The sequence below is a fragment of the Buceros rhinoceros genome, unplaced genomic scaffold, assembly GCF_000710305.1.
Source record: "Buceros rhinoceros silvestris isolate BGI_N320 unplaced genomic scaffold, ASM71030v1 scaffold3522, whole genome shotgun sequence".
Classification (NCBI taxonomy): Eukaryota; Metazoa; Chordata; class Aves; order Bucerotiformes; family Bucerotidae; genus Buceros; species Buceros rhinoceros.
Window position 1 is genome coordinate 104,261 of NW_010397038.1, and position 19,021 is coordinate 123,281.

At 44.2% G+C, this 19,021-nt stretch overlaps 1 protein-coding gene across 2 annotated transcripts in view; it reads right to left on the reverse strand.

Moving 5' to 3' along the window:
- The window catches only part of INTS9 (integrator complex subunit 9), a 65,182-nt gene that overhangs the window by 41,389 nt on the left and 4,772 nt on the right, over nucleotides 1-19,021 (reverse strand). The window contains exons 2-7 of one of the 2 annotated variants that reach the window (XM_010146080.1): nucleotides 18,731-18,791; nucleotides 16,220-16,282; nucleotides 11,702-11,841; nucleotides 9,996-10,082; nucleotides 4,572-4,692; nucleotides 2,416-2,550 (exon numbers count right to left, since the gene is read on the reverse strand). In XM_010146080.1, the coding sequence (XP_010144382.1) occupies nucleotides 2,416-2,550; nucleotides 4,572-4,692; nucleotides 9,996-10,082; nucleotides 11,702-11,841; nucleotides 16,220-16,282; nucleotides 18,731-18,791 (607 nt within the window). The remainder of the gene's footprint in view (nucleotides 1-2,415; nucleotides 2,551-4,571; nucleotides 4,693-9,995; nucleotides 10,083-11,701; nucleotides 11,842-16,219; nucleotides 16,283-18,730; nucleotides 18,792-19,021) is intronic. The other variant, XM_010146081.1, reaches the window with a different exon arrangement.

Genomic DNA, 19,021 nt, shown 5'->3' on the forward strand with positions numbered 1-19,021 from the left:
AGCCGTACATCCTGGGCCATGTCTAAGCCAACTGCTTCACTTTTGATTTGTTCTTAAGAGAGGTGGACTGATTACTATGGGTTACAGATGTAACCTAGATGTAACTTAAAATTTTAAGAAAACTTTAAGATGCAATTTATACCAAGAAGCGATCCCACTCTCTTCTGTCCCATTCCCAACCATGCTGCCATCTCCACTCTGTCAGCACTTAAATCCCAGTGCTGAGAGACAGGGGAAGGAGGGAAGGATTGGTGGGGTCCCAGTTCTGGTTAGGCGAGATGGATTTGCACCCTGAGAGAAGGAAATACTTTCCAGGTTATTTCTGTGTTTATTAGACAAGTTGTAAGAGGACGAAGCATTTTTCCACTTCTATGGCCCAATAATCTGTGTCTTATCAAACTAAACAAATGGTTGATGAGAGCCTGGTCAACTGAAGCTCCTTTTCAATAACCACAGAGGGGTTTCAGAAGGCTGGACAAGCACTGAGGTTTTACTATTATTCAAAGCTCTGGATACGTATTTACATAAACATATGCTGACTAACCGGATATAATTTTTAAAACAAAACACAGCGACTCTTTTCACACACTGGTAGAAGACAGGAATTTCATTAGGACTCCTCACCATGATTCTGTGGAGGAACAGGTCAGACAAACAGCTTTTTACTCCCTGATGAAAAAATGCTGATTTGTTGAACACAATTTTGACTCCATGCCACTCCAGATATTGTCGTCATTACATATAGCCTATCAAAAGTCATCAAAGAGCTGAAGAGCTGGCTGGCAGCTCACAAAACCCCGTCATTAGAGAATCACCATATTGTAGGAGCTGGTACTGGATTAACACTAGAACAAAAATTATCCATTGTCTTCAACAACCATGCAAGAGAGAAGTACAAGATGATGATATCTGATATGCAAATGATATCTGGTAACATTCCTGATGTGGTAAATAAGAAGGAAAGGGCAAACTGAGTGCAATTACAGCTACCTGGTAAGCTCTTCCTTCAGACTATGAGTTAGTATAACATAATGCAAGGTGCAATGGACTGAATGCTACAAAATGAGGCTCTTGGAGAGCACGTGGGACAAGCAGCACTGTCAGCAGGGTGCGTAGTCAAGGTTTCATCTCTTGTTAGCAAGCAGAGGAGGTCCCTGGGGGTTCAGGTAGGCTCGCGGTACATCTTCCTGTGCTTGTTGAAGCTGAAACTGCCTTGTCTAACTGCTACCAATTCTGCTGGCTGCAGTGAGTGTGGATCTGCTGCCCATGGGCTGTGCTCCTACCAGGCCGTTCACTTACACACCATTCCCTGCCAGGGGAGGTAATTTCCTTAAAAACAGGGACTTTACCCGAAGATTCCAGAGAAATGTTCACCTTTGGAAAATGACGAAGCATAGTCAGTCTAATCTGATAAACTGAATCACCGTTTCATGGAAACGAAGAGAAAACACCCTTCATTGCCAAACTATTTTCTTACAGTGCAAAGTTGCTCCTCACAGAAATATTCTGTTCACACATTGTCAAATCCTTCACTAAAAGGCTGCCGCCCCTTCACTAGAAGGTGACAGAAGGGCAGAACCCAGGCCAGTATGAGGCTGATGAGAAAAAGGGATTTAGAGACTCTGATACTTCGCATGTCACGAAGTACAGCCATACTATTAAGGATGGTTTATCTACTGCATTTGTTCAGCTCCTGAGACCAAGCTTTTAAATGAGGGATGCTCAGAAGCAAAGCTCTTTGGAAGATACTCACCTTGGGGGAAATTACTTACTGATCATCAACCTGACACATCTTCTAAATTATTTTTAAATGCCTCCTGCTAATATTGCTTTAAACTATTTTGATAACTTCTGAAGCACACAGTACTGCAAACTTCAAGCCATTCTTTGCACTAAGAATTTATGGATCTAGAGAGAATTAATTTACTGGAAATTACATCTACAGCACTGTAAAGACTTTGCCCTTAGTAGAGCAGGGTGGAAAAGTTGGCAGCCAGTTAGCTATCATTTCTCCCATGGAAGGATGTTTCAGAAGTGATATAGAAGCAGTCTGTGAACTGTCTGTAAGGGCTCTTCAGTGAAATAAGGGTTTTAAAAAGAGTTGCTAATGCTCTGTTGTTTAATTTGGTTGAAAATTTCCTATTTAAGGTGAAGGAGAATTTCCCAGCTGTCAGGTTAATATCAAATTATTGATAACACAGAATTTCAGCTTTCACTACTACTGTCTTTCACTACTAACTGTTGATACCTGTCCACTTCTCAGGGTGGTACATCTTGATGTTCGATAAGCCTAGCTAATTGCTAACAGATACCTTACAACAACTTCGATACTGCACCTGATCCCAGCTGGAATAAGCCCTTTTTAAGCAAAGACACTTCCCCATATAGAAGATGAACAAAAGTCAGAGGCTGTACCTGAGGGTGTGTTGTAAGTAGAGAGGATCCTGAAACATAGGAAACCTTTTCATAGTGTGACTGGATAATCCAATTGGAACTTCCAAGAGCGTAGCCCGAGCTGAGAGGGGTGACCTGCACAGCACCGAACAGCTCCTGAAACACACACAGCAAGAGGCATTAACTGGAGCGAGCCCCTGAGAGAAGTCAGAACCATTTAAGAAGTCAGGCCATTTAACCACGAGTGATGTCAATTTTAAAAGTAGTTCTGCTAGTCAAAGCCTTTCTGAAGCTGATTTCCCAAGCTTTATATCTGCTGGTTTTATTTACCCAGGTCTAAAAGGACACAGCTCTGCAAAAAAGCTTTTCTGAGGTAGGGCCTTCATACTTCCAGATGAATTCTGAGCATCTGAGTTCACACTGAACCATAACTCTAAAAGGAGGAACTAACCAGGGTCTTGGTTCTCTGTCTGCCTTTGCTGTATTAAAGAAGCTTGCAGCAGCTTTACACCTTTGAAGGCTCTACGTTCCCTTAGTTAAATTTTATTGATATAGGCCAGCAGGAAAGAAGGAAGGACAAGTAGTTCTGTGCTGATATAACTCTGTTTGGGTTACACATTTTGCTGTGGAAAACACAAACTCCAAACTCACTTTCTAACTTTCTTTTTAAATGCTATCCATTCGCGATTTAAAAACTCCACCCTGTAAACTCCATCCAAATTTCAGTTTCAGCTCTAAGCAACCTGACAGCTGTCTCCTTTCCAGGTGTCATTAGCAAGTGTATTGCTTTATCTGCCCATGGTAATGTGTTATACTTGTTTTGAGGACAGAAAATAAGCCTCCATGTACACCTCACTAATGTGATCTACTTTCTGGTTACTGAATAATAGAACAAGCATCTGATTCATGCAATACTAATGATTTTTCTAGTATCTCAATACGTATTTGGATGCCTTGCAAAACAAGGCAGGGTCTCCATCCCTCTGAGAGTGTAAACCAAGGCTCAAGATTGTGTTGATACTCAGGCACGTAAGATGGACAACAAACCATTCTTGATGCTGTCACCCAGGTTTGGGTTAACTGGCTAATTAAGGTCTGATTATTTTAAAAGTTAGCTTTGGGAAGAGATAAAATGTGTCTCTTTTCCCAGTAACTATACAAGAATGACCAGCTCAGCTGCACTCATCTAAAATTGGGCAAGAAGCATCCACACCATGAGGACAGTCAAAAATGAACAGTAACTGCCCACAGATACTGAGGAATTCAATGCCCTCAACCTGCTCAGTTGCCAGACAAAGCTGCAGCTATTACTTACATCAGCAGCCATGTTAGCGGTGGCTCAGAGTCTTTTCTCAGCAGCTGTAATGCAGCACCACACATTCCCAAATCCACCAAATTTAGAACCCAGCAGCACAGGCTACTGTTTCAAAGTGTCTTACACCTAAAGGGCTGTCTCCAAATATCAGTTACCATTGCTCAAGGAAAGGGAACAAATGAAAAGCTTTGGATATGCAGCTTACTTTAACCCACCTCTTTATTCCTTATGGCCCTGAGCAACAACAGCAGGTATCACGGCCCCGGTGCTGCCTACAAGCCATAAGGGAACAGTGCACCTGCAGACTAGTGAACTGTTGGTTCAGATCATTCTAGAAACTACACTGGATTATAGTCCGCAGCATTAGAGACGACAAATGTTAGCTGGGAACTCTGGGAGAGGAGTTTTTGAAGTTCAGGTAGAACCATTAGGTTTTGTTTACAATCCCTAATTTGCAGTATAAAACAAAAGCGGAGGCTAAAGCACTCAAAAGATTCCCAGAAGTGAGATATGGTAACTCAGAAGGGGATGTGGCTTCCAGACGGAGCGGACAAACTCATTTCATGCATCCTCCCACCTCTCAGCGGGCCAGCCATCAACTCCGAATTTGAAGGTACGCCACCTTAAAATTGGCCTCCCCAAGGAGAGGAGAAACAAATGGATACTCCCTGATCTCACCAAATGAGAACCCTTCCTGGGAGGCAGATTGAGGGACATTCCACAAACTTGTCTTGCTTTCCTAGGCTAGGGAAACTAGATTTACACAGGATCTAGAGAAAATTAGAATAGGAAGGGCATTTCCAGGGAAAAGCTGGGCAACAAGCTATTACTGTTGACCTGAGGACAGCTTTAAGGTACTCACAATTTTCTGAGAATACCCCACGAGCTGGATCTTACTGAGCGCAGCGTTCACTTCTGACATGGTGTAGCACTTCCTCCACATCGACACCTCCACCGCATCCTTCAGAGGGGCGGGCAGCAATCTGCAAAGATCAAGGGGGTGTGGACATTTTCAGAACTTCCCGATGGAGCACCAGCTTTTATTCCCTCTTATATTCTCCAGATCTTAGATTTTTCTCTTTTTTTCTCCTTATTTTAAATATGTCTGGTGCCTCAAAGAGAAGAGCAGGACTTTGTGCCTGTTGAGGAGCAGAACCACACTGCTCATTTTGCCTCATGCCAAAGTCTGCTCCCCTTCAGCTCTCTTTGTTGATCCTCTTCAGCCCTTTCATCCATGAAGGAGCTGTGATTAAGGTGTTAGAGCAACTCTTGTGATATTTTCACCACTGATGAAAGACGCTGGCTGATCTGACACGTCAACATGAAACGCGTCGCTAGAATTGGTAGAGATGACTGAGATCGTGGGTAAGTGTATATTTTGTACATCCTACGAACCTGAAAATAAGCCGCAATCTTGTGACTAAAACAGAGGTACCAGACCATGAACAAAGGCCACCTCTGCTCTCATTTTTGTCACCAGTCTCTTACCAGAGCACATAGTCCTGCACCTCAGCTTCCTTGCTTTCAGCTCAGAACCCCACTTGCCGTCGGAGGGGTATGGACACATTAGCGGATGCTGCAGAGCTCTTTGAAATCCCCTACACAGGAGTATTGAAGATGTTTCACACCAAAGTAAAACCCATCGTTCCACCCTTCACAGACACTGCAAGTTAGCTGGACAGCGTTGTCGAGGGAAGAAGTGAACTGTAATGTCACAGGCTGTAAGAGAGATGGCTAACTTCTGGGAAATAAATCTTCCTTAGCAACACGAACGGAGGCAGGAAGCGGCACAGCTGCCAAATGCGTAAGAAGAATAGGATTTTTAAAATATATATATTAAACCAACACTAAATCAAAGGCTAATTCAAACCAATTTCCTAAGATTTATGGAAATTGGTCAAGTTTCTTTGATCAATTTGTTTAAAGGAATTTAATTTATTGTTATATCTACTAGGTCAGTGAACTCCTCCATAATTTAAGATACTGAAGAAGGGATTAAGGCCAGCTATTGCCAAGAGCACTATACAGGTCCAGTGTGATAACTGTAATTCCAGCACATGCTGGCTGAAAGCATTACGGCGCTTAAGGAAACAAACAAAGCGTTCAAGGACTTTTTTGGGAAGTCATAAGCAACAAAAGGCCAAACAATGTGGATAGTTGTCCGCCATTGCACTGAAGCAAATTGCCTGTAAAAGCCTTTAACCTACCATAGGAAGCATTTAGTGTTGGATGCTTTCAGGAGCTTCTCTTCTGGGAAGAGGGGAGTGTATCTCCAGATAGTGGAGAGAAGTGGGGAATTGTTCTTTGTGATTGAAGAAAGTGTCTATTAGCCTTGACTCTGTGGCTATGCTGTAAACATACTCTGATCCCTAACAGAGACCAGTGGCACCAGTCTCCAGCGATTTCTTTCTTTGCTGAGGACTGCTGGTTCCTCGGATGTGTCCCTGCTGGCATTCAACCTGTCACCCATGCTTTTAAGTTTGTACAGAAAGTTATTAAAGGATATTATGAGGTCTAGAGTGAATCTACTATGGTAACAACCTATTATGGATCACCTTGTAACACTCAGATGTACGTGACCAGATGCCGGGACAGCCAACCTACAGCCACAAAAAGGAAGGTATCACAAAGCAGCATGGTCCAGTGGTTGGTATATACAATTTATGCTTAAGAAACCCAGAGGATAGTATTCTCAACTGGGCTCTTCACAGAGACAGTCCCTCCTGTTCAATGCAAAGGATATCACGTGACATAGTACGTGACATAACACGTTCTTGTCTGAAGAGAGGAGGATGACAGCACCAAACTAGATCGGAAGGCTGACCTCTCTCGTTCACTACTGTCTCAGGAAACAGCCTGAGATGCTTTATAGAAAGGTACAAGAAACCATCAAACAGGCAGTTGACAAAGTGCCTTTCATAAAGCAATCTTCCTCTTTAGCTCCCTGAATCCTCACCGGTGCAAACAAAAAGTGTCCTGGCTGAGCATCTACAGAGCTTCCATGAGGCTGCTCATTTGAAACAAAAACCAATGGTAATAAAATTTACTAAGCAATTAGTTCAGACTGGATCTGATAATGGAAAAATGAATGATAATGAACTTATTATATTTTATACAGTATTTGCATTTAAAATGCTTCAATGCTTTATCTAATGAGGATGATAATACTTTGTGGTTTATACTAACTATTTAGAGTGGAACTAGCTGAACTGTAAAGCAGTAATAGTGATTGATCAGCCTGAAAAATCAAAGTTAGACTCAGAAGTAATAAGTATTCTGTTCTGGCACAGCCAAGTAGTCAGAAAAGATTCACCAAGGATCCCATTTTCTTAAATAACAGATGTCAGTCCAACCATGCATGTGCTATTAACCAGGTGTTAATTTGTGGATCAGTAGATGTTTGCTCACATGCTGTAATAATCAGTTCCACTCACGCTCGCATGACGCTTGTCACTAGGAATCTCAAAACACTCTGCAAACATTAATTAAGCCCCCGCACACCCTGTGCTGTGGATAGGAGCATAGGGAGCTGAAGGGGGAAACTCTAAGCACAGGTGGGGCACAGCTGGAATGGGAATTCAGATTTGTCCCCCTGTTCCAGCTCACAGACAACACTGGTTCGTACCAGCCTCAAGGCAGAGTTTATGATACGTAAACCTTTGTTACTAACCTGCTGCAGGGCTATGTCCGGCCATCCCCACTAGCACGGGGTTTCTTTGCTCTGCCGCTATCTTGTATTTGGGCAAGGCGTGTACTTGGGTCACACCAACCTGCTGCAGTGCTCCAGGCTGGGGGAAGCATGGCTTTGCCACTGCTGGGGTAAAAGACCTGGGGATATTGGTAGCCAGCAGCTGAAGCTGAGCCAGCAATGTGCCCAGGTGGCCAAGAAGGCCAATGGCATCCTGGCTTGTATCAGCACTAGTGTGGGCAGCAGAAACAGGGCAGGGATTGTCCCCCTGGACTGAGGGCACTGGGGAGGCCACACCTCAAATGCTGGGCTCAGTTTGGGCCCCTCACTCCCAGAAGGAATTGAGGGACTGGAGCGTGTCCAGAGAAGGGCAACGAAGCTGGTGCAGGGTCTGGAGCACAAGTGCGCTGAGGAGCAGCTGAGGGACCTGGGAGGGTTGAGCCTGGAGAAAAGGAGGCTCAGGGGAGACCCTCTGGCTCTGCACAACTCCCTGACAGGAGGTTGGAGCGAGGTGGGGTCAGTCTCTTCTTCCAAGGAACAAGAGACAGGATGAGACAGGCCCCTCAAGTTGGGCTAGAGGAGGTTGAGCCTGTCCCTAAGGAACCATTTCTTCCCCACTGCCTTCCAAGGAACAAGAGACAGGATGAGACAGGCCCCTCAAGTTGGGCTAGAGGAGGTTGAGGTTGTCCCTAAGGAACCATTTCTTCCCCACTGAGGTTGCCCAGGTCTGGCATAGGCTGCCCAAGGCAGTGGTGGAGTCCCCATCTCTGAAGGGGTTTTACAGACGTGTCGATGTGGTGCTGAGGGACACAGTTTAGTGGTAACTTGGCAGTACTTGGTTTTGGACTTGAGGAGCTCAAAGGTCTTTTCCAAGCTAAACCGTTCTGTGATTCTATGATTTTATGACAGCTGGGGGTCCTGCCATCTGATGGAGGTTCTCAACAACATACCATATGATGGCAGTGCTCTGTGCTCTACAGAGGTCCTAGAAGTGGGACAGGATGCTGTCTGTCCCATGGGTTGGCTCTTACACCTTACTCCTGGTACCCCATTATACCAGCTACTTGGTCGTACCAAGGAGGAACTATCAACGTTAAGGTTAGATACTTCCCAAGTAATGAGACAGAAAAATGCATTTTTAAATACGGCTCTAATAATGAAGACTCCAGCCTTCTACAGCAGTGGAATGAGAACAAAGATTACCTCCCTGTGCTCACCTCTGGAATAGTCAAGAGCACACAAAGTGCTAGACAGCACTTTTTCTAATATACAATCACCCAGAAAGCGACATTAAATGAGCTCCAAGATACATGATCCTCTAAACCATGCATACAAAACACATGCAGTTGTGTGACCAGAATAACGGCTCCAGTCCTCTCTCTTCACATCACCGGGAGCTTCAGGAGAGGTCCTGGTCAGGCCAACAGACTCCAAAATTAAACCAAAACACTATTCTGATCAGAGTCTACATCAGCCAGTCTTGTTTTAGCCTTTAGTCTTGTTTTACACCTAATTCTTGAACACTTGCCTTCAGAAAAGTGAGAGTTCTGGTATTCAGACTGCTGCCAAGCTCAGCAGGCGAGTACAATATATAGCTAAACATATGATAATTTTGATGTTTAATTTCTTTCCTTTGTGGTATTGGCAAATATAAAGACTACATTTATAATGTATGAAATAATTCATTTTTAGTCAACTTTTAAATCAAGCCATGTTAAGAATTAGCAAGAGAAAATGGGAGATCAATTAAAAATGCACAAAGCAGCTTTCAAAAATAACTTCCTAATCAACCAGCCCTATCTTTAAAATGTGCTAAAAACAAAACTGTCTCCTCCACAGAACATGTTGTGCACCTGAAGTTGGTTTTATTTCCTAGGAAAACATCTGCAATTAGTAAACTGTGTGGGTAATTTTTAGATTTCATAGGCTTTCAAAATTTTAGATGTACAATACCTCAATTTTGAGTAAATCATTTTTACATATAGATGAAATAATGCAAGTGAAGTTTCCAACTGACCTTTTTATTCAGATTTCAATTTGCCTCTAAGCTTTGAAAAGCTAAGAAACTCCCCACCTTTGCTGTTCAAGATCGAAAGAGGCTGCAGCCTTGGAAGGAAGGTAGCACTGCTCTGTCGCTGGCCACCAGTGACCTCTGACAGTTGTGTCTTGACTTTCTTAACGTTTCAGCAAACATGAATGTAAATACCATTTTAAATTTAAATTATTGCAGCATAATATAATTAAGTTTAAACAGTTTGCTACCTTAAACAACTTTTTATTATGTTAATATAAAAATCTGCTGGCTTTATCTACTGTCATGGAGCTTATCTACAGGAGGGGAGATGAGGGGAGACTTTTGTGTTACTAAGCCTGCCTCCAAGACCAAACTTGTGTGGTTGTCTGAAGACCAATAACGTGGAAATCACTAAAAAAAGAATCAAACCAGTAAGTCAGAGCTGTAAACCTCTTGAGCTTTTTCTTTCTGCTTAATGGTAGCAGCAATCTCCAACAGTGGCAGCTGACCCATCACTACAGTCAATTCTAAACTCTGGTTAGTGTTTTAGGACAGTCTCCCTTTCCAGGTGGCTTGTTCCTCACCTCTGTACCTCCTTGTTCTTCCACATGGAGGCAGACTGGGCCTTTGGCACTCGTTCAATGGAGTTCACCAATTCTTCCATGAGAAGTCTGAAAAGGCATATTAAATTAGTAATGCAGCCTTATACACACGGGAGAACTTGGCCTCAAAGTTTCCAAAATACCACACAAATCGTAACACTATTAGGCAGCTTTAAAGAGAGGTTCTTCCTGCAGAAGCATCGCAGCAACGACCCCACACCGATCCACCTCTGTTTCTCCAGTGAGTGCATTAAGCTCAAGTTAGTCCAATTCTTCTGCCTGGTTGCGACAGCAGAGGATCTGGCCCATGAGGTTATGGGGAAAGTGGCAGACAAGAAGTCCTAAAGCTCTCTCCTGTTGGCACAATGATTTCTTCATTACTGACTGCTTGTTATACAGAATGAGACCAAATATACGAAGAAAACATGTTAGCTGCTGCCTGTCCATCACCCAGAGCAACCAAGCACATTGTTGGAGTGAAGCCTCTTCACCTACCAATGCATCATACAGAATCTGAGACAGAAAAACTTGTCAGTCATTAAAAATGGGCACTGCAGATTTCAATGCCCAAAACTGAACAATGTTTGTAGTTGTACACATGCTTTCCCTGGAAAAGGAAAGGTAGGAAGGTAGGAAGTATCTAACTGCAGAAGAATGGCATCTGGAACTACCCAGGGTGGGGAGAAGCACCCCAGTGTGTTCTCCAACAAGACTATGCTTGTTATCTTCAGCCCTGGGCCAGCAATGCCCCAGAAGTCTACAACTAGTTCATATTTATACAATTCCTTTCTCCCACAAGGGCCTTTAGTTTCTGTTTGTTTTTACACAAAGGGAGAATTACTCTGGCATGGAAAGTTTGCACAGGACCTTTAATAGACAAAGATTCCTGCCCTGAAGTGCTTACAGAGTAGTTCAGATACCATGGCCTAATCTGGTTTCTAATTCTTGAACACGGCAGCTGTTCTGCGTGAGAGATGCGCACAGCACGAGTCCTGTTAGGCTTCATCGAGGCCAAACCTGCAGCCTTCAGCATTGACCTAGCCAATAGCAGACAGCTTTGTAGGAAAAGACTGCTAATTGGATGACCAAACGTAAGACTTGTGTTGTCAGATCTTACACTATTTTCTACCTCGGTCTCATACTTTTGTTGTTTTTCTTAGCCCTTCTCTTTGGAGTTCAAAGCTTATGTATCTCACCTGTCATTTCAGATGAAGCCAGCTTAAATTCCCTTCTGTGGGGTGGAGGAAAGTGTGATTATATGAATTTCAAATGCTGAAAAACTGCAAAGCTATAATCTTAAAATTGCTTCTTGTTGAAAAGATTGGTGAATCCTCTTTTGTTTAAGGGGAGCAGAGAGGAGCAGGATAGATCTTTGATTCATGGTTTTTGAAGGTTTGGAGTTGGCCATATGGTAATTGCTGCTCAAGGTGTCTCAGTCCACTCAAGATCCCACATCTACTGCCTGGACTCAGCACAAAGCACCTGCTGTAAATGTTGAAGACAGATGATTCCAGAGGTTGGGAAATATTGAGTTAACGCATTTGCGGTACTAAAAGCTTGGCTGGTGTTCAGCTACTGCCAAAGAGCATCTTCAGAACATTAGATCCCACTCCTCTACCCATATTGCCCTCTACACCTTTCCTTAGCAGTGATGAAAGAGGAGCAGAGAATATTGAGAGGTTTTTTACCTGCCAATTTGAACAGTGGGCTCCGTGGCGTACACCGTTCCGGTGAATCCAGTGTACTCAGTGATATAGGGCAACGCCATCATGCAGTGATAGTTTGAAATCAAGATTACATCTACCGTGGACAGGTCAAGTAGCTCAGTCTGAAAACAGAGGAAAGAGATAAGCAACACGTAACCCCTTCATGAAGCTTAAGCAACAGAAAAAAACTTCTTTTTTTTTTTAACTTTATATTGCAGGAACGTAACATGTTTCTAAAAAAATGGGGAGGGGGCACATCTCAGCTGTGGCAGAAATCAATGTTACCTTTAAATTAATGAGATTTCTTTTAAAAGCCCCCTCAAATGATTCCCTTCTCAAATGTGAAAAGGAAACCACATCCTGTGCGTGTCTGTTTGTCACATAACGAAAGGGCTGCTGTCGAGAGAGGCAGGATGGTGACACTCTTATCCAAGAACTGGTGTGTGCTCTTCCTTAGGAGGGAACACTGCGCAGGCACCAAAACTTCTGCAGTAGTGATTTAGAGGGTGTCTCATCTTTTATGTGGCACATGGTGCTGTACCCCAGGAGAGAGAGGTGAATGTGGACTGTATTTATTAATGTGATTAATTAATTCTCATATTTTTCCCGACTAAACACTCGGCATCATCATCATTCACATTTTCTACAGCAGGAGATTAAGTTCATTCATAGGATATAACAAAACGGACAGGCAGATCCAGTCTGTTTTGATGTGACGGCTAGGACAGCAGTTCAGAGGGTGCGGGAAGATTTCACACATTGATAAAGGAATTTTAATTAGAAATATTTACTGGTAATGCTCTAACACAAATGCTGTCAAGTCAGAAATTTACAAGCTATATGACCTCTAAGTCAGTTATTATAGAGCAGCTAATGGAATTCACCACTCATCAAGCACATATTATCTGATTACAAGGCTTGGTCCAGCAATCTGAATAAAAAAAGGCAAGAAAGTAGGTCACTTGGGCTTTTCAGAGGGCTGACACAGTGCTCTGGAGACAAGCTGCTTAACTCACAGCTAAGTGTTGATCGTTTCAACCCATGATCACAGCTGATGTGGGAGGCAGGATCTCTAGGCTGAGTACAGTAGGTGAAACATCATCCTCAGATTCATGACAGGACATCCTTTTATCTTACTAAGCTTGCTAGGCAGAAACACTTGCTATGTGGTATCAAAGAGTCAGCTATGCCTGCTCCTACCATGCTGGCTCTTCATGGCTTGGTTTACAGCTGTCACAGAACCCCAGATGGGTGGGGGTTGAAGGGACCTCTGGAGATCATCCAGTCCAGCCCCCCTCCAGAGCAGGGTGCCCAGGATGGCATCCAGGTGGGTTTGGAATCTCCAGAGAAGGAGACTCCACAATGCCTCTGGACAGCCTGGGCCAGGGCTCTGTCAAGGAGGTTTTCCTCATGTTCAGATGGAACCTCCTGTGTTCCTGTGTTTGCCGCCACTGTCCCTTGCTCTGTCACTGGGTACCACTGGGAAGAGTCTGGCCCATCCTCCTGATCCTCCCTTTAGCTCTTGATCACATTGAGGAGTTCCCCTCTCAGGCTGCTCTTCTCCAGCTCAACAGCACCAGGGCTCTCAGCCTTCCCTCGGCACAAATATGCTCCAGCCCCTCCTCATCCTCACTGCCTCCGCTGGACTCTCCAGTAGCTTCTTCTCTCTCTAGAACTGGGGAGCTCAGCACTGGGCACAGGACTCCAGGTGTGGCCTCACTGGGGCAGAGCAGAGCGGGAGGAGAACCTCCCTTGACCTGCTGGCCACACTCTTCTTCATGCACCTCAGGAGACCATGGGCCTTCTTGGCCACAAAAGCACATTGCTGGCTCCTGGGCAACTTGTCCATCAGGTCCCCAGGTCCTTCTGCCCAGAGCTGCTTCCCAGCAGGTCGCCCCTGACCTGGGCTGGTGCAGGGGGTTGTTCCTCCCCAGGGGCAGGACCCTGCACTTGCCCTTGTTGAATTTCATTCTGTTCCTCTTGCCCAGCTCTGCAGCCTGTCCAGGTCTCACGGGATGGCAGCACAGCCTGATGGTGTGTCAGCCGCTGCTCCCAGCTGGGTATTGTCAGCAAACTGGCTGAGGGGACACTCCCTCCCTTTATCCAGGTGAGTGATGAAGATGTCGAATGAGACTGGACCCAGTCCTGACCCCTGGGGAACACTGTTAGCTACAGGCCCCCAACTAGCCCCTGTACTGCTGATCGCAGACCATGCACGATCAAACAGGGAGTCACTCAGCCCTGAGCTGAATCCCAGCCCTCAGCTGAATCCCAGCCCAGCGAGCCATCAGGAGATACAGACTGCCACTTTCCAAGCATAAGTATCCCACGTTTCAGCATCCCAGAACCATTTACAAATAGAAGGAAAAGGGTGTCAAAACCAAAACAAAGTAAAATCTTCTCTGGGACTTGCAGCAATCTCACTTAAAGTGCCTACAAACTGAAGAGGTTTAAAAATGTTTCTTGAATGTGAAGTGAGAGAGACCAGAAGGGTGCCAAGCAAAGAGAGAGCTGCACCCTGCACTCTGACACGTGGAAGCGTACTCTGCTGCTGAGGCAGCCTCTTATCACCTTGTGGCTTCTGGATTACATTCAAAACTTGGCTTTCTCTGGCGATGGTATTCCTGGAAGTGATACTGTGCTGCTCAAACTAACCGCTTTTGCAGACAAAGTTTCTTCAAAAGAAGTGGCATGAAGAGAGACAAGAAGACAAAGCTGCTTTCATACAAACTCCTCACACTGTGCTGCCAAACACCAGCAACATTTCCACCCTCTAAGGCACTCAACTGGCCATGACGTCCAAGCCCTCCTCCAGACAGGTCAACCTGTGAAGCGAGAGGTGCAAGCCCTCTATCACTAACAGATCTGTCCTGAGGGCTTGTGGGGAAGACTTGGCATCTGTCGGGAACTGGGAGCTGAAGTATCTGAGAGGCTGTTTGCAGAGTACCTACAATGGTGACGTGCAGCTGGTGCTATCTCCTAGCTGTAACAAGGACTGCTGGGAAACAAGAGCTGCATTCAGTGATGACACTAGTGTAACAAAGCAGCGAGTTGCCATTAATCATATTTAGAGCTATCAATGCGGGTACTTTCCAGCCCAACAAAGTAAACAGGAACCTGGCTCAGGAACTCGGGCAGGTTATCATTCCTTTGCATGGCCTCAATTCCAAAGGGAATCCAGAACATAAACTCCATTCTTCCCAAGATCTGGGCCACAATGGCTCTTTCTAGGCATAGAGATGTCTCTTACATCCCTCCGTTCCACAGGGCAGTAACCAGAATGACCATAAGAACCCAGGACCATTAGTTTATTTTTTTTTTTGGGGGGGGGGGGGGTTGTTCGTTTGTCTGGGTATCTTTTTAATGTGATTGTACTATGTCCACTCCAGTCAGGAAAAAAAGCAATTTCACACAGATCTGTTGTATCTCTCCCCAAAACCAGTACCAGAGCTGCCAGCTTGCCTCCAAGAATCCAGATGACAAGAGTCAGAAGCTGCAAGAGGTGAATTCCACAGAATCAACAGACAGAAATGCTATTGCCAGAACCCCAGAAATGCGACAACTTTCCAGGAGTGTTTTGTGCTTCCTGTCAACAAGGTCAGGCAGAAAGCAAAGAAAAACAATTGCTGCCCAAAAGCAATCATCTCTTTCTCTGAAAGACAGAGAAAACATCCCAACATGAAATGGAAGAGCTGATGTTATCACAGCTGAGGAAAGAGGATCCTATTCCCAGACCATTCCCTACCATTCAACCCCTCTGCTCTCTGCTCAGCTTTTCACTTCTTCAGCTCTCCTATGCACACTGCTAATCTGATCAGTCAGGTAGACCCAGTTAGATCAAACATTTTCAATCGTCTTGCTTTTTTTCTTAAAAAACCAGAAATTCTTGAAAAAAAACCCAAAACAAACAGCTTAAGAAGCAGCCACTTGCAGTTACGTCAGTGGACATGAAGGTGCCATTCTACCCTCACAGAGGCGCTGCTGAATAGCTAAGGTGGCAAAACTTTTTAACCTAAATTTGCTGGTGGTGGAACAGCACGTATGAGTGCAGCCTGGCAGAACCAAAGAGTGGCTTAACTACACGGTCGGCTCTCCAGGGGAGCTCCACTAGGCAGACGGTGCATCTGTGGTTAGAGACAAGCAACTTTCCTTGTCTTCATTCACTGCCCTTAGGTAGATCAGCATGTGCATCCTGTTACAACTGAGTATGGCTCAGCCATATTGTCTTTGGAAGGTCCGTAAACAGAGACAGTTAAGTCTTAATCTTCTACAAGATATTGATCTGCTCAAGGAGACCTTCCAGATCTCCCAAAACCATTGTCTATTTCCATCTTTTTTCCAGTGTCATAGATACTAGAGGCACCTCAACAACACGGAGGTTTTAGTTGTGCAATTTACTGAGTACTAATAAATTAGCATAAATCTAATAATAATTTCGCAAGTTTCTCCCACCTGATTGAATGGAGTCAGATTTTTGAGTAAGGCTTTGGACAAACTCACCTCTGGTAAACAGAACTCAGGCACAGAGTCTACAAACACGTGGCCAGAGCACTCCTTCAGTTCCTGAGAGAAAAGCACAGCAACAGAGAGGACACAAAAACACAATGCAAAGTTACTCCAATGCAGCAGATTTTGCACTTTCAAACCCTTTTCTTTATCACAGCTCATTTCCAGCCCATCACTCCATAATGCTTATCCCCCTTCTAGAGACAATTTGCTGTGAGCAGATCTGCTGAAACTGCTTTTCACGCTGCTTGGTACTCGAAGGGATCAAATCTTTGCCTGGAGGAACAGAGACAGCACAATAGGTAAGGAGAGAGACCCTGGTAACGGCTAACTGGTTTTGCTGGGGCCATGAGGAAGGTGCTGTCCTATGAAGCTGCATTTTCTCTGCTCTTTCGACTGCAGATGTGTTGGCTGGGCAATCTGTAGCAATGCCAGTTGACTTTGTCTACCAGAATCAGAAGTGTATCAGAAGTGAAAAGCGGGTTGTGAAGACCACCTGTCTCAGAACTGCTGCTCTCCTGACATGGAAGGTGTGCACAGCGCCTCTGGAGCGCCCTGGCTATCTTACAGGTTTGAAATTAAGTTTTGGTTCCAAATAACATCAGACCTTTTGCGTGTTATTAGGAGCAGAATACAATTTTTAGACCCTGTATCAGATCATTTGTTGACACATCTTTTGGGGATCTAATCTCCACGTGGCACTTGTTGTTAGATTTATCCCTCCTGGATCTCCAGTCCTCTACAATAAATTCCTCTTTTTTCATGGCTGACATCAGAAATCTTTGTCACATGAAAAGTCACATTCTTCAGGATTATGTATGGAACAAAAATCTTCCCAACTCTAGTCCTAACACACCTCATGGGTTATCTATCACCCACTCCACCTTCTCTCGCGGATGCTTCTCTTGCTTGTCCCAAAGCAAGTGGTCTCAGCCAGCTTGAGACTGACAGAATTAAAGACTGAATCCAATTCTTAATAATTACAGTGCACCTGCCAACTCATAACGAATGAGCAATTACATCTAGTGGCAGAAGTCTCCTAACCTCATCTCATGGGAGTTCAAAATGATTAAAACTAGATTGCAGCAAATTTCAGTGCCTCTCCAGGACTTAAGTTTTATAACTGTCATCCAGAGAGTGCTATAACAGGAATGTCCACCCGACATGATAAAACATCCCCCTCTGACTCCTTCCCTCACCTTTTTTCCAGCATGGGTCAAAGAATTTACCATTCCAAGCAGTGACAACGGTCAAGGTGAAGGTAAGAGATGCTGCCTTTGAATTTTTAACACATCATTTCCATCGACACTGCATGCGTTTGAAGATTTCTCCTGAGCACATGCTGCAGCAGCACCACAGAAATGTAAATACATCACACATAAAAATTCTTTGGGCAGAACAGAGCCCAAAGCTCTGAGACCAAGGCTGGGGTTCAGGAGAAACAAATTCCAGGGAATTCAAACTGAGCAACTCCACTGTTGTCACTGAGCTTCTGTAGCTCTGCAACTGCCAGTTAGCATCTGCTCTGAATAGCATTGGCGCTATTTTATTAACAGAAATGCTGCCTACACAGTTTCTTTTGTCTCCAATGAGAAGAAAAATCAGGTCTTTCATCTATGATCTTCAGCTCCCTTGCCTGTAAAAATCAGATCAAACCATTCTGCCCACCCCAAAGTCCCCTACAAAACCAACTATTATTACTGTTCTCCTTTAATGTTCACATAGTCAGAGAACAGTCTATTAAACCAGTATTTTCTCTACTGATACCTATAGCTGCACACATTTGAAATGTATCTGCCTATTTTACTAACATCTGACATATTTTTGTGTTCATTGTTCTCTTACAGCAGATCAAGTTGGATGCTGCAGTGTCTAGGTTTGGTTGAAGCCCCAGATAAATTCTGCCTACAAAACTAATGTAATGAAAAGGGGGGAAAAAAGAAAAAAATCTGTGCCTCTCATGTAGCTGAGTGAGCCCTGCATCTTAGAATTAGGAGGCTGGCAAGAATATCCTCCCTGCTATGTCCCACAGCAGAACACATGTTGATTTCAGAGGCCAAAGGCATGCTTTTGCTCTGGAAGAGGCCTCCCATGGGCAAACCATTCACCTTTTCATAGTTCTGCCTAAAAAAGGGCATGACACCAACTTCATTTATAGGTATGCTATGAGGAAAATGAGACTGTTGAATAAAAGACACTCTGAGAAGGCAAAGCACTATTATTTACGGAGCTCCAAGAAATATGACAATATTCATACTGACAATTTCTGCAGTTTAAGAGGATTTTTTAAGCAGCTATGCTGCCTCTGAAGACTGAAAACCTCAGAGTTGCTATTAGCATTTTGTTTCAAACCTTTCTGCTCTACAAGGACATCGTGGCTAGTAAAGGTACACACAGACACCTTTGTGATGAGTCAGCACGGAAGCATTGCTCCTGTGGTGGGAGCTCCTAACCTGTCAAGTACCTTTTTGCATGGCAAGAACACTCAAGCCATCAGTACAGTACCTTGTCCAGAAATGTGCTTCCATCTTTCAAAACCCAGCCAGGGAGTTTGGACAGCCTGGGGCTGCAGAAAGAGAGAACAAAATTATTGCGATATGAGTTGTATCATTATCAGTCACTAAGCACAGGCCTTCCCTTTGGTGTCACACAGGCAGAGAACGCCCTTTCCATCTCAGGAAAGTAACGATCCCAATAAAACAGACAGACAGTTTCACTGTGTTTAAGTGTTCACTGAAATTACTTTTACAAATCATGATTATGACACTTATAAGTAAAACGAGTAAGATGACGCCC